The sequence below is a fragment of the Pteropus vampyrus genome, unplaced genomic scaffold (genome assembly GCF_000151845.1).
Source record: "Pteropus vampyrus isolate Shadow unplaced genomic scaffold, Pvam_2.0 Scaffold129, whole genome shotgun sequence".
Lineage (NCBI taxonomy): Eukaryota > Metazoa > Chordata > Mammalia > Chiroptera > Pteropodidae > Pteropus > Pteropus vampyrus.
The window spans coordinates 5,016,283-5,030,118 of record NW_011888910.1 but is presented as its reverse complement, the minus strand read 5'-3'; the positions used below and the strand labels follow the sequence as shown (position 1 = coordinate 5,030,118).

Sequence of the window (13,836 nt, the reverse complement as noted above, 5' to 3'; positions counted from 1 at the left end):
CATGGTGACAGTGCCTGGTGGCCGGGTCATGCAAGGGCTGCGGCTCCTCCGCTCGGCGCTGAAATCCTGGACCTACGTTCCCGCGGCCGGGACAAGGGCTGCTTTGGGGTTGTGGCGACGGGCCCGCGTCCGCGCGCGCGCGCGCGAGCGCGCTCAGGCTGGGAGAGGAGAGGAAGCTGCGGGAGGGGCTCAGGCTGGCCGGCGGCCGGGCTCCGGGTGCGGGCCGTGGGCGCGGCCTCATCGCCCTGTTTGTTTATTCGTTCCTAATAGTTTTAATAGTCTTTTTTTTTTAATTCATGTATATTTTTATTTTTTTTTAAATGTCAACAGGTATCTAGGTAGTGCAATTATGGGCCGTGTGTCCTTTTTCATACTTCTTCGGATGGAAAATTATTTTTTAAATAAACGCCCTTTTTTAATCGTGACCGTGCCTGGGGTGGCTGCGCGTGTGGCGGTGGAGTTGATCTTCCTCTGTCTGTCACTTCTGGCCTAGCTATTCAGCCATGTTTCAACTTCAGTTCTGTGACTCTGGAACCGTAAAGGGTTTGGGCAGTTGAGCCCAACTCCTTCATTGTGCAGACGAAAGAAACCCAGGGAGAAAACGTAATTTGCTTAGTCACAGACACACTCACGACAGTGATTAGAACCTCAAGGCCCTTATTCTTAGTCCGATGCACTTTCCAGGGTCTTCCGACCTTCAGACATCGGGGCAATCTCTCATTATCCAAAACCAGCCTGAGAATGTCTGTGACCTATTAGCTGTCATAGTCAGGAGTCCCAAGTCCGGGAGTCTTCTCTTTGCTGATCTCGAACTTTAATGTGCAGAAGAATCACCTTGGAACTGGAAAACTTTAATTCCTGGGCCTGACTCCCAGAGGTTCTGATGTTGTAAGTCTATGGAGATGCCTTTTTCTCTTTTGACACCCTCCACCTCCCCCCAGCACACACACACTTTGTGATAAACTAACAACAAAAACGGTTAATCTCTGACCCACTGTCTTAAAAGCGGGTGCCCATGGTCCCAAGAGATACTAGGCAGAAAATGTGGATATTGCATCATGAAGCTTGCTTTGCTTTATTCCCTACATACCTACCTACACACACATACACACAAACATCCACAGCGCATATTATGCAATTAACTATTGATGGGTAAGTTTCCTTTAGAACTAGGAAGAAAAGTCAAATGCTAGCTAGGTACCTGGTATTTAGAACCTAACTTTATCTAATGTGGAAACTTCTCATTTGAAAACTTAATTTGGTAGAAGGAGAAAGGAAAAATCTGACATTTTTATATTGCGACTGACTAGTTCTTGAGTTTCATGATTTAGGTTCTTTTTTATTAGATCTTTGAAGAGAGTTTAAGGACTGTTTTGATACAGATGGAAAAATACGTTAGTGTCCTCAGCAGTGTAAATCAACACTGAAAAATGGTGATTTATCCAGTTTCCTGTTTGCAGAAAGGGATTGAAGTAAAGTTACTGTGGTCGTAGTGATATCAGAGTTACAATAGGTTATTTAATGATTGCAGAAAGGCCCATCTATTAGCAATGCAAATCATTCTTCCTAAAATATCTCTGAAAAACAGATTTCTCTGCATTTTGAATTGCCATTTTATAAATGCAGTTGCAAATTGATATGACATGTAATGGGAGGAAACAAGCAGTGATTTTGGTTAATCCGGAAACAAAGCTGCAGTCCAGTGTAAGGTAAAAGTACTCCTGTAAAACCTTTGGTTCAGGACAGCCAGGGCCCAACCTACAATTGAGTTGTGTTCCAAAAAACTTGTTTTTAAATCTGTTGTTTGGAACTCTGACTCTTATTTCATAATCTGTAAGGTGGTTTGTTCCAGGGCCAGTTTAAAAAGGCCTCTTCTACCTGGAATTGCATGTTACATACAGTTGTGATGTTAATAATTTACAGAACCTGACAACCTGCCCGAATAAAAATGTTTTCCGAGTTCAACCTTGGGTTGCTCTGCCAGAGAATCAGACTCTCCTACTCCTGGTGCCTGCCACCAGCTTCTCTCTGGCAGTCAGAGTGAGTATGGCTCCAGTGCTGGAGCCCTGTTGGGGACTCTTCAGCTATGAGGTTACAGAAAAAACATGGCTTCTGGTGTTCAAACAGCTACATTGCCACTTCATAGCTACATGAACATAAGCAAGTTACTTACCCTCTCTGAGCTGCATGCCTTGCAGAATTGTTCTGAGGGTTTGAGACAATGAATGTAAAAGGCCTGGGACATAATAAGAAATAATTAGTAGGTAAAATTAGTAATGGCACAAATATGAATATCTAAATACTAATACAATGTATGAAAGATGTAAAATTATGTCATCAAAATTCCCGTAAATCTATGCCTGGGGGTAACTTTATCGTAGCCAATGGTTACTTTAGAAAAAATATACAAAAGAAAAAGCCAAACATGCAAGATATAAAGGCTATGTAGGACTTTCAAAGTGAGGATGTATCTTATTAATAGCCCCTATTTTTATTTCTAAGCAAAGTGTGGAAGTGCCAACGGCTCTGGCGTCAGGCGATCAGATTCTCATCTTGACTTTGCAATTTACTAGCAGTATGGGGCAAATTACCTAAACTCTCTAATCCTCAGGTTCCTCTGAGGTAAAATTAGGTTAAGTATAATATACGTCACATAGAAAAAATGAGTAAGATAAACTCTTAGCAGAGTGCCTTATTTAGTTTAATAATTAAACTAAATGTTACTTTTACTTTAATTATTTTCCCCGAACTGTTACATTCTAACCTCCCCCCACAGTAAAGGCTCACTCTTTGAGGGGAGCAGCTCAGCCTCCTCAATCAGGACCTGAATGCAGGTGTATTGCTCCAGGCCTCCTGCCCTTTCATAAAATTGCCTGTCCAGCCTCCTAGAAAAAAGGAGTCAAGGACAAATACCAGGTAAGACAAGCTTTTCTAGCTGAGCATGCCATCCTACAGGCTGTTGTTAAAAGGGAGATAGGATTTTTTTTCTCCTTTAAGAAATTAACTCAGTACAGTTATTTTTAACCTGGGTTACCTATTGGAATCTCTTGGGGATTTAAAAATATACAGATACCTGGATCGTACCCCAGAGATGTTGATTTAATGCAGTCTGGGCATCCAGAGATTTAAAAGTTTGCCAGAAAAAAAAATATGCATAGTTATAATAATAATTAAAATTTATTAGGCACTTAAAAGAAAGTTTGCCAGATGTTTCAAATCTAAGTTTTAGCTCCACTGATATAGTGGGAGTCAGGAAATGCTCTCATAAAAAGGAGCTGAGTGGGCATCCTTGTAGATGCTGGTGAGGTCTTGGTGAACTTGGTGGTGTCTAACGCCAAACCCACCCCTCTTAACCCCCCCCCCGAGTCTCCTGTATCCCTCTACTTCTCTATTATAGTACTTGGCAAACTGTATACTACCTGCTGCTTGCAGGTTTAATTATCTGCCTTGCCTGCCAGCCTCTAAGCAACATGGAACACCCAGACAAAGTAGATGTTCAGGAAATACATGAATGAGTGAATAAATAGTACAGTAGGGTCTTGGTGTTTTAGAAAGTACATGCCAGGGCTCTACTCCAGTCACTGAATGATGGTCTCCCAGGGTTGTCCTATGCAGGTATATTTTTAACTTTCCATGGGTAATTCTAATGTACACATCTGGTTAAGAACACCTGGGTTAGAGAAGCGATTATTAGGAGGGAGAAAGTGATGGAAAAGACATTGATAGCCCCAAGGGAGAGGGATTCATTTTTGTTCTTTAAAAGTTCTGAACTTTTCTATCTTTTTTTTTTCTACCTGAGAGTTTGTAAAATTTGGTATCTTGAATGTGGTTCATGTAATAAGCACATATTGGGGGCCATTCAAGGCCTGATCTCTGCAGCTGATTATCTTGCACCATACATATAACAATATTTATGTAAGACCTGCCTGCCGTCTAAAGGGCCCCTTGATAAGGTAAAGAAAAAATGCTATACCCATTTCAATTATATTTATGTTAAAATCATTTAATAACTATTATTTTTAAAAATAAACTTTTTTTCTTATACTTGAAATTGCGTTTGATTTGCTTTTGTTCATAAGCAGTCCTCTGTCCTGTTTCCCCAAACTAGAGACCAATGAAAGGTTTTGGCAAGCTCCATTAACCCTAAGGGATAGGGTGATGTGATAATGACGGGTGCCTCTCCTGTGACTCCATACAGGGTGTTGATGACAAAGCACTAGGGACACATCTTTCCCCTTAGCCTTAGCTGCAAACCCTTTAACTGTTTAGCTTCAAAATATGCTCCTTCTTTGCCCCCACACTCCTGCCAGGCTGAATTCTGCCTTGTTCCCACATATGTCTTTTGCTCCTGGGCCTTTGATCATACTGTTTCTTCTAGAATCACCCTCCCCACCACATTCTTGGAAGTTCAACATCTCAAACTCTACTTTCGCACTCTTCTTCAACCCTGACATTGAGTTGCCATTATGCCCAGTTCTAGACTTTCTGGTTTTATTTCTATATTCTTATTAGGCAACTGAAAGAATATGAGATAGGGAATAATAATAATAAAGTTGGAATGGGGAGTCAAAACATAGACAGCAAAGTACAGAGGGAAATTAGGTTTTTCGCGAAAGAGATTTTGGAACGATCATGAAAGCAGAAGGAAAGGAAGCTTGCATAAGCCAGTGCCCTAGGGCTGATTCCTGGGCTCCTGGAGAGAGGCAAACAGAATCAAGTCAGCAGCACTCACTGGCTTGGACATTGAGAAAGTTGGCTTGGTGGGCTGAGGTTCCTCTTATTGTACGTAATATCTTCACTGTACAAAATGACTTTTACAAGCATATCCTTGACGCAAGAAGGGGAGCCCCTCAGAAATAGTTAGGGAACAGGAGTAATAAAGGTACACATACTCACTAACATGAGCTGTGCAAATGCTGGTCACCTATATTTGGGGAGATGCTTCATTCCTGTGTGGTGAACACAGGAAATAGTAATAACTTTTGCTCCAAACATGTACCTCAAGCTTTTCTTTCCTCACTCATACCCTACCCTTCCCTGCGGTTTTGCAAATCAGTCTTTGTGTCTTTATCTTTTCTCCTACTAGACTGTGAACAAAGCAAATGTGTCAGTAAACAAATGTTTGCTGAAATGAATATTAGTAGAGTATTATTTGCTTTTATCTTGCTCCTAGAGCCATCTTAACAATAAAAACGAATTACTCAGAGAAATTAGACATTAATAATAGGTAACTTAGCAGTGTCAGTATGACACTACCATTGCTCAGTATGGCTTTATTATTAATCCTCCCATAATATTTCTGTAGATAATGTGCTTATAGATATGTCAGGCCTTGTCACCTACCAATTCTGTCATATATTTCTAGAAATTGTATGATGTTTAAAACAATGTGCCTGTATTCAACACATTTGTTCCAGCATCTGTCCGGGCATACCATAATGTCTCTCCTGTCACCCAGCCATCTGGGAAATTGGTGGGGAGGCTGTTAGAGCCTAACACAGGGGCCTTTGATATGCAATTTTCTGGTATATCCCAGCATAGTCATCTCAGAGCTTCTGGAAAAGCAGCTGAGGAGGGGTTAATCAGAGCATAACACCTGGTACAGCACACGCATCATTCAGTCAGAACAGACCCTACCTAGCAGTAGCCCTGGCTCAAGACCGTCTCCATGCCAAGCATGTGCAGTTAGATGCTGCACCACGGGAGGTCTTTGTGCCAAGGAGGGTTGGTGACAGGAGGAGGGCTCTTGAGCTGAGAGCTTATGGACCCAGTTATTTAACAATCAACACAGAAATATCTCAATATCTTAAAAACCAGTGTGGCCAATCAGTGTAGTTGGGCATTCCTAACTAGAGTCCTTCTATAGCTGGCTAGGGAATGTGATGAGCCATATGCCTAAAGGACAGCCTTGAGATCAAGACCTTCCCTGTAGATTCCTGAGACCAATTTTATGTTTAGGAATGGTGCCAAGGCAGCTGCAGGTCTAGGTAACTCCCCTAGACCTGCTAAGGGTCTGTGCTGTTGATGCTCAGCCTCGCATTTCATTACGTGGAGCTCCCATGTCAGCCTGCCCTTTGGCACCACTGGCTTCCAGCTCACCAGGCCTGTGCGCATGGGCCTGTAGGGCCATTGACTTGAGCAAGCCAATCAGTACTTTTATAGGGTAAGCCTGAGCTGCTCCTGCAGGATATTCAAACATGAAGATACAATCCAGATCTGCAGTCTAGTAAGGAAGATACAAACCTATGTCCTTTTTAGGTTTGGAAAACTGAAGCACAAATCAAAATAATCCAAGAAGACTGAGAAGGGTACTAGAACTGACTCGTGTATATAAAAGGGCAGTTTGGTCATATTACTTTGGCACCACTAAATAATAATTTTCCTTTGGGGATGGGGTTTTTCTCTTCTAGTACCTCAGTAACCTCTGCCAAAGTGGCTGTGAATGGTGTCCACCTGCATTACCAGCAGACCGGAGAGGGCGAGCATGCAGTCCTGCTGCTTCCTGGAATGTTGGGTCTGGAAGGTTTTAATGGAATGTTCTTGCATGCTGTGTAACCTATGATGCTTTCACAATAGTAGTTGCCAAATGTTGATTATTAATTTTAGTGCTTTGCTGAAATGCTCTAAGTACTGTTTGCTACAATCAACTTTCAGTGATACAGAAAGATAGCTTTCTGCTATATATATATTTTTTGTTCCTTTAAATACCTGTTTTTTTCCATACAAGCACATTTATAGTTGCCTACAATTTGAGAGGATGACAGCAGTCAAGGAAAGGGATGTGGGTAGAAGGGATAGATGAAGGAAGAAGATGAGTGGGTGACCAACCATCCCAGTTTGCCTGGAATTGAGGGGTTCCAGGATGGGAGACTTTCAGTGCTGAAAGATGGATTGATTTCCTTGTTGTAGTTGACTATATGTTTAATTAAAATAAGAGCTAAGAACAAAATTGAATTTAAAGGCTTTTTGAAAACCCAAATTAGATTGGTATGAATGGAGCATTGTAAATCCTGCTGGATCTCAATCTCATTTTACAGAAAAGAAGTTGAGATGTAGAAAGTTTAGGGAGAAAATTTCCAGTGATTCCAGGACATCGCAAATTTGGTTTTAAGAGTTTTAGCATTGAGTCGTTACCAATATATACTATCTCCTTATGATTTGCTTCTTTCTCCTAAAATTTTTCAGTTACTTGATGGTTCCACCTGCCTGATCTTCACTTGATTGTGGTACCATTGTGGCTACTGAGTCATCCTTATCTAGATAGTATCATTTTTTCCCTTAAGCTATTGTAATGAAGGAAGACATTTACTCCAATGGCTGATATAGAGCCACAGTTATCTGTAAAGCAATGAACAGTTTACCAGCTTAGATTTCCATTATTTCAGTATCGCAATTGTTCAGGTATAAAAAACTTTTGACAATTTAATTTTTGTTTATGTAAAACATTAACCTGATTCAAAAATTAAAAAGTTAAACACTGAAATTCTCTCTCCCAATCCCCTGACCCAAGCACCCAGTTCCCCTCTCCACAGGCAACCAGTGTTGGTATGTTTTCTTGTCAAGTATCATATAATTGTTCCTTAAAAATTTTTTTTAATGTTCTAGTATTTTTTGCATTGGTCTTCAAATGTATACCTGTGTGCCAGGAAGCAAGTGTTATTTCTGAAACTGGTCTTGAATTAGACTTTTCTTTTCTGGCCTTGTCACCTCCTGCCCCTCCTTCAGGGTGGTTCCCATGGGGAAGTGCCTCCAGTTCCAGGACCATAAGAGAAGTTTCCCATGTTAGAGCAGTAAGCATGAGCTTGAAATCCATTTATGTTTTTGACTTGGGTTTTCTGAATTGTATACCTGACGTTGAGAAAGGCATATCTCATCAGGAACATTGATGGTCCTTGATAATGTTAAATGATCCTGCACTATCTTGAAAGACATTTTCTGATAACAGTTTATCAAGCAAGATGTGGCCTGACCTATGAATATTCAGAAACCAAGCAGACCTTAAAAATAAATTGCTGACTTGCCCCCGGACTGGACTCCTTGAGAATCTGGCTTTACATGCTGCATGCAATGGATGTGAGCATACCACAGAGAACTTTCTATGTGCACACACTGGGGACTGCCAGTCAAGTCCACTACTGGCTTGTTAACACATGCTGTTTTGTAATGTTTTACTGAAATAAACTAATTTGATTTCTTCCACACCCTACCCTCCTCCCTCATTTCCATGTTTAGTTTTATGATTTCTAGTTATATCCCCCACCCCCAATCTTCAGGACTATTCACATTAGCTTAGCAAAAAAAAAAAATGAGATTTTAGAATTCTGCTTTGAATAACTTGGATCAAATCTCATAAATTTCTCTACAGATATTAGGATCTCTCTCACTTGTAAGTCGCTTCTTAAAAAGAAAGAAAAAATAACCCAGAATCATATTTATTTCTGAGCAGTTTCATAAATTTTTTTAATTCTTTTTAAAAAAAATTTTAAAGGAAAATAAAGCAGAAGAGTCATCAAAAGTGCAGGACTATAATAATAAAAAAGGACCAAATGCCAAATCAGAGCCTCTGTCTTTCTCAAAGTAGCCACTAGGGGGAGATAAGAGGCAGGTCTGAGCTCCACCAGGAAAGGAAGTCAATCTCCCAGTACATGGATTCCATCATTGCAAGCTTCTTTGCTGATTACATTCTGGTGTCTAACTTTGAGTAGAAACTAGTTACTTTGTTTTAAGATTGTACTTATTTCTGTTTTAACAGTAATGTGTTTGAAACAATGAAAGCATTCTCCTGAATTAACCAATTGACTATTTTTAGGAAGTGGAGAGACTGATTTTCAACCTCAGATTAAGAACTTAAATAAGAAGCTCTTCACAGTGGTTGCCTTCGATCCTCGAGGATATGGACATTCCAGACCACCAGATCGAGATTTTCCAGTGGATTTTTTTGAAAGGGATGCAAAAGATGCTGTTGATTTGATGAAGGTGGGTTTCTCAGGGAAGAGCCCAAGAAGAACTCAAGGGAGAGAAGATAGTTGGACCTGTCTTAATTCGTCTTGTTTTTGTTTTTCATTTCTACGAGGTCAATACCATGCAATTCCTATAGAAAACTGAGTTCAAATAGGTATAAAGAAGAAAGTAGAAATATCCCACAATCCAACTATTTAGAGATATTACTACCAAGACTTTGAGGCTTTGCCTTTCTGGCCAATCTTATTGCATATATAAATACATAGTTTTATATTGATGGCATCATACTGTGCCTAATGTTTCTCCAACTTACTATTTCATTGAACAATTTGTCAAAGAGATACTTCTATGTCAATAAATATGTTTATATCAGCATTACAGTAGGCACATGGTGTTCTATTATATGGATGTACTGTGTCTTATTTTACCTCTCTTCTATGGTAGATAAATTACTTAATTTTTAAGTTGCCTTTTTTGTGACTATAAACATAAGTGCAGTGAATATTCTGTTCCCCTGGGCATTTTAGTTCCTCCTCCTCCTCCTTCTCCTCCTCCCTTCTTTCTTCCTTTTCCACCTTCCTCTTCTTCCTCTTCCTCTTCTTCTTCTTCCTCTTCTTCCTCTTCTCCTTCCTCCTCCTCCTCTTCTTCTTCTTCTTCTTCTTCTTCTTCTTCTTCTTCTTCTTCTTCTTCTTCTTCTTCTTCTTCTTCTTCTTCTTCTTCTTCCTCCTCTTCCTCTTCCTCTTCCTCTGCTTTCTTCTTTCTTCTTTCTTCTTCTTTCTTCTTTCTTCTTCTTCCTTTCTTCCATACATATTTAGGAGATGACTTGCTAGGTTATAGATGCAAATGTTTATTTTACAAGATAGTACCAAATTGTTATCCATAGTAGTTATCTCAATTTATCAGGAAATATCTTGGATAGATATTTGTTAATTCTTTAACTTAAATTTTCCCACGTATTCAAGACAGCATCTTCCAGATGTAATCATTGTTCATTTTCCTTGTGAAACACATTTTCAGAGCCTGGTTGATTCACCCTCCCCATGACACCATTCTCTTCCAACCTTCCTTTAGCCAATTCTTCACATAGTTGCAATTAGTGACTTTACCAGATGCAGTGACTTCATTTCATCCACTTTCCTCTCTAATCTACACAGCTATTCTCAAAGTCTTTGCTGTGATGTCCGAATACAGCTAATCACCATTGTTTTCAGTTCTTTGAGCTTTTGTCCAACCTGAAGATGTAGGTCCTTCATAATTTAAAACAGGACTATGTACTTAAGTTTTTATGACAATTATATTTATACCAAACTAATTGAGAGAAAATATTTATGTCACCAAATGGTGAACGCTAAGATTTTTCTTTACTAATTAATATTCCAAACCCCACAGCTGTTAATTATTGATTATTGGGTTCTTTTAACAGAGGAGCAATAACTTGTGCTGTGCTTTTTGTTCTATTTATCACAGACGCTGAAGTTTAAGAAGGTCTCTTTGCTGGGGTGGAGTGATGGTGGTATAACAGCACTCATTGCAGCTGCAAAACATCCATCTTACATCCACAAGATGGTGATTTGGGGAGCCAACGCCTATGTGACTGAGGAAGACGAAGTGATTTATCAGAGTAGGTTCCATGAACTGGAGATGTCGTGACAAGTAGCATCCTCCTCTTCCCTCTTCCCTTTCATGTCTTATTTTGATATGTACTGACAAGCCATATCTCATTTACTTCCAGCTCTCAATTCTAAAGTAGGAAGAATAATGAATTTTCAGAAAAGTAATACAGTTTAACCAGCCTATGTTTTAAAGCTCTTTCCAGAAGTGACACTTTTATGACTCAGGAAAGGGCTAAATCAGTATTTACGCTTTCTACTACTGATAGTGAACTTCAAGGAAAGAGGGGGCATGATGTGAAGTGTTATTCATTACCCCATTTAAAATAATATGAGTACAAAAAGGAACATTGTATTCAAATATGAAACCTTATCTTTTGATAAAGAATTTTTGTGCCATTCACATTTTTAAGGTTGTCCTTTAGGCTTATCTTTGAGGTTTTTAGAGACAGGAGAACAGTCGCTAGCAAACTAAAGCCTATGGGCCAAATCCATCCCGCTACCTGTTTTTGTAAGGCCTAAGCCCCAATTGAGGAGGTTAGCATCATAAATCTTGAAGACTAAGATGGGGTATCCTCCTCCATTCTTGTTTCATCCTCCACTTTCAGTGTTGCTATCCAGGGTCTTCACTGGTGGCCACTGGTGACTGTTGGCACCCAGTCATGGAATTTCAGTTGGTAATTCAGAAGTTGCTTAGCTTCCAGCAGGCTGCCCAAATTAAGACTGCTGGACCCTTGGGAGGAGAGAAGGGTGCATCAGGATCTGGTAGGGATAGGGAGGGATCTGGGGCAAAAAGTAAAATTGACCTGGGCTATCCCTCCACCATCACATGCTGGTCTGGCCCACCAAGACCCTTCTCTTCAGGCCAGTAATTTTTTGTCCTGGGTGTGTTTCTATTGGAAAGGCCATCCCAGACAGTTAGTACCAGGCAGATCGGAAGTTTCTCTCCTTTATCTACATAATATCTTTGATTTTTGCCTCTTGGCTTGCAGAGCCTAAAATATTTTCTCTCTGGTCCTTTACAGAAATAGTTTGCAGACCCATGCACTAGAATATCACAAATCTAGTCTTTTTCAGCTGTTCTGCAATTAAGATGACTTAAGTAAGCTATTTAATGGCAATGTTCTATTATAGACTCTTAGTTCTTGACAGTATTTCTGTTTGGTGAAGAACTATGAAACTCTTAAATGATAAATCTGATTTAGTTACCAGTCCTAGTCAGTACTCCTGCCTGTTCTTATTGTATCTCCACCTGATTAAGAGGAGAGTGTCTGTCATGTGCAAAGTAAGCCATTCCACTTTGTTGCTGGTCCATTTCCTCCCACTGCCTCTAAGACCTTTGGTTCTCTCTCTCTCTTTTGTATCATTGACTTCTCCGTATGGATCTTCCCTCTCAGCCTATAAAGGAGGGCATGATTCCACCTCCAAAAGGTTGCCCTTCTTACCTATAGATACTAGCTTACCATTCTTTGTCCTTTCCCATAAACTTATTGAAAGAGTTGTCTGTACTCTCTGCTTCTGTAATTCTCCTCTCATTCCTTCTTCAGACTATTCTGGCCTGTCTCCCATTCTGGTCCACTCTACTAAAACTTCTCACTAAGATAAGTTTAATTTCCTTGTTGTCAAAGCCAGTGGATTCTTTTAGAGTTGTTTGTAGTATTATCTTGTTATTCCTTAAAAGTTTGTAAGGGCTATAGTGATATCCCCTTATTTTCCCCCCAAACTGGTAATTTATGTCATTTCTCTTTTTATCCTGACTAATTTAACTAGAGAATTATCAATTTCATTGATTTTTTTTTTTTTCAAAAAACTACCTTTTGGTTTTATTGATTTCTTTCTATTGTTTTCTATCTGCTCTGTATTATTTTCTTTCTTCTGCTTGCTTTAAGTTTTAAATTGCTTTTTTCTAATTTCTTAAAGTGGAAGCTTAGACTATTGATTTAGAACTCTCTTCTTTTAAATATAAACATTTTTAATGCTGTAAGTTTTCCTCTAAGTACTGCTTTGGCTGCATCCTACAATTTTTTTATGCCAGTTTACTTATTTATTTTTCATTCTATGTATACATAATTTTTTAAACATTTTATTTTTTTATTTTCCTCCACCCGCTAACCCTCCCTTCTGGTAACCACTAGTCCATTGTCCATGTCCATGAGTCTCTGTTTGTTTGTCCTGTTCATTTGTTGCTTTTAGGTTTTTATCCCACATATGTGATTTTCAACCTTTTCTGTCCGGCTTGTTTCACTTAGTATGATTATTTCAAGGTCCATCCATGTTGTTGCAAATGGCAGTATTTCATCTCTTTTTATGGCTGAGTAATATTCCATTGAATATATGTGCCACGGCTTCTTTAGCCAATCATCTATCGTAGGACACTTCAGTTGCTTCCATGTTCTGGCGACGGTGAATAATGCTGCTATGAACATCAGTATGCATATATAGTTTCGAAAAGAGTTTTCAAGTCTTTTGGGTAAATATCCAGTAGAGGGATTGCTGGATCATATTGTAGATGGATTCTTAGTTTTTTGAGGAAACTCCATACCACTTTCCATAGTGGCTGTACCAATTTGCAGTCTCACCAGCAGTGTATGAGGGTTCCTATTTCTCCACATCCTCTCCAACATTTGTTATTACTTGTCCTGTTGATAATAGCCATTCTAAAAGGTGTGAAGTGGTATCTCATTGTGGTTTTGATTATCATAGCTAGCAGTGTTGAGCATCTTTTCATATATTTGTTGGCCATTTGTAGGTCCTCTAGGGAGAAGTCTCTGTTCAGGTCCTCTGCCCATTTTTTGATTGGATTGTTTGTTTTGTTGTTGTTGTTGTTGTTATTGAGTCATATGAGTTCTTTATATATTTTGAATATTAGGCCCTTATTGGAGGTGTTGCACGCAAATATATTTTCCCATTTGGCTGGTTGTCTATTTACCTTGTTGACAGTTTCTTTTGTTGAGCAGAAACTTATTAGTTTGATGTAGTCCCATTTATTTACTTTTGCTATTACTTCCCTTGCCTTTGAGGTCAAATTCATAAAATCCTCTTTAAGCCCAAGGTCCTTGAGTTTAGTTCCTATGTTTTCTTCTATGCATTTTATTGTTTCAGGTCTTATATTCAGGTCTTTAATCCATTTTGAGTTAATTTTCATGTGTGGTGATAGACAACAGTCTAGTTTCATTCTTTTGCAGGTGGCTTTCCAGTTTTCTCAGCACCACTTATTGAAGAGGCTTTCTTTTCTCCACTGTATGTTTTTGACATTTTTGTCAAA

The 13,836-nt window shown here is 39.3% G+C and overlaps 1 protein-coding gene across 3 annotated transcripts in view; it reads left to right on the top strand.

The window, feature by feature from the left end:
• The window catches only part of BPHL (biphenyl hydrolase like), a 55,608-nt gene that overhangs the window by 432 nt on the left and 41,340 nt on the right, over positions 1–13,836 (top strand). Inside the window, exons 2-5 of one of the 3 annotated variants that reach the window (XM_023534642.1) lie at positions 5–108; positions 6,411–6,523; positions 8,810–8,976; positions 10,429–10,582. In XM_023534642.1, coding sequence (XP_023390410.1) covers positions 5–108; positions 6,411–6,523; positions 8,810–8,976; positions 10,429–10,582 — 538 coding nt within the window. The remainder of the gene's footprint in view (positions 1–4; positions 109–6,410; positions 6,524–8,809; positions 8,977–10,428; positions 10,583–13,836) is intronic. The other 2 variants (XM_011367061.2, XM_023534641.1) reach the window with 2 other exon arrangements.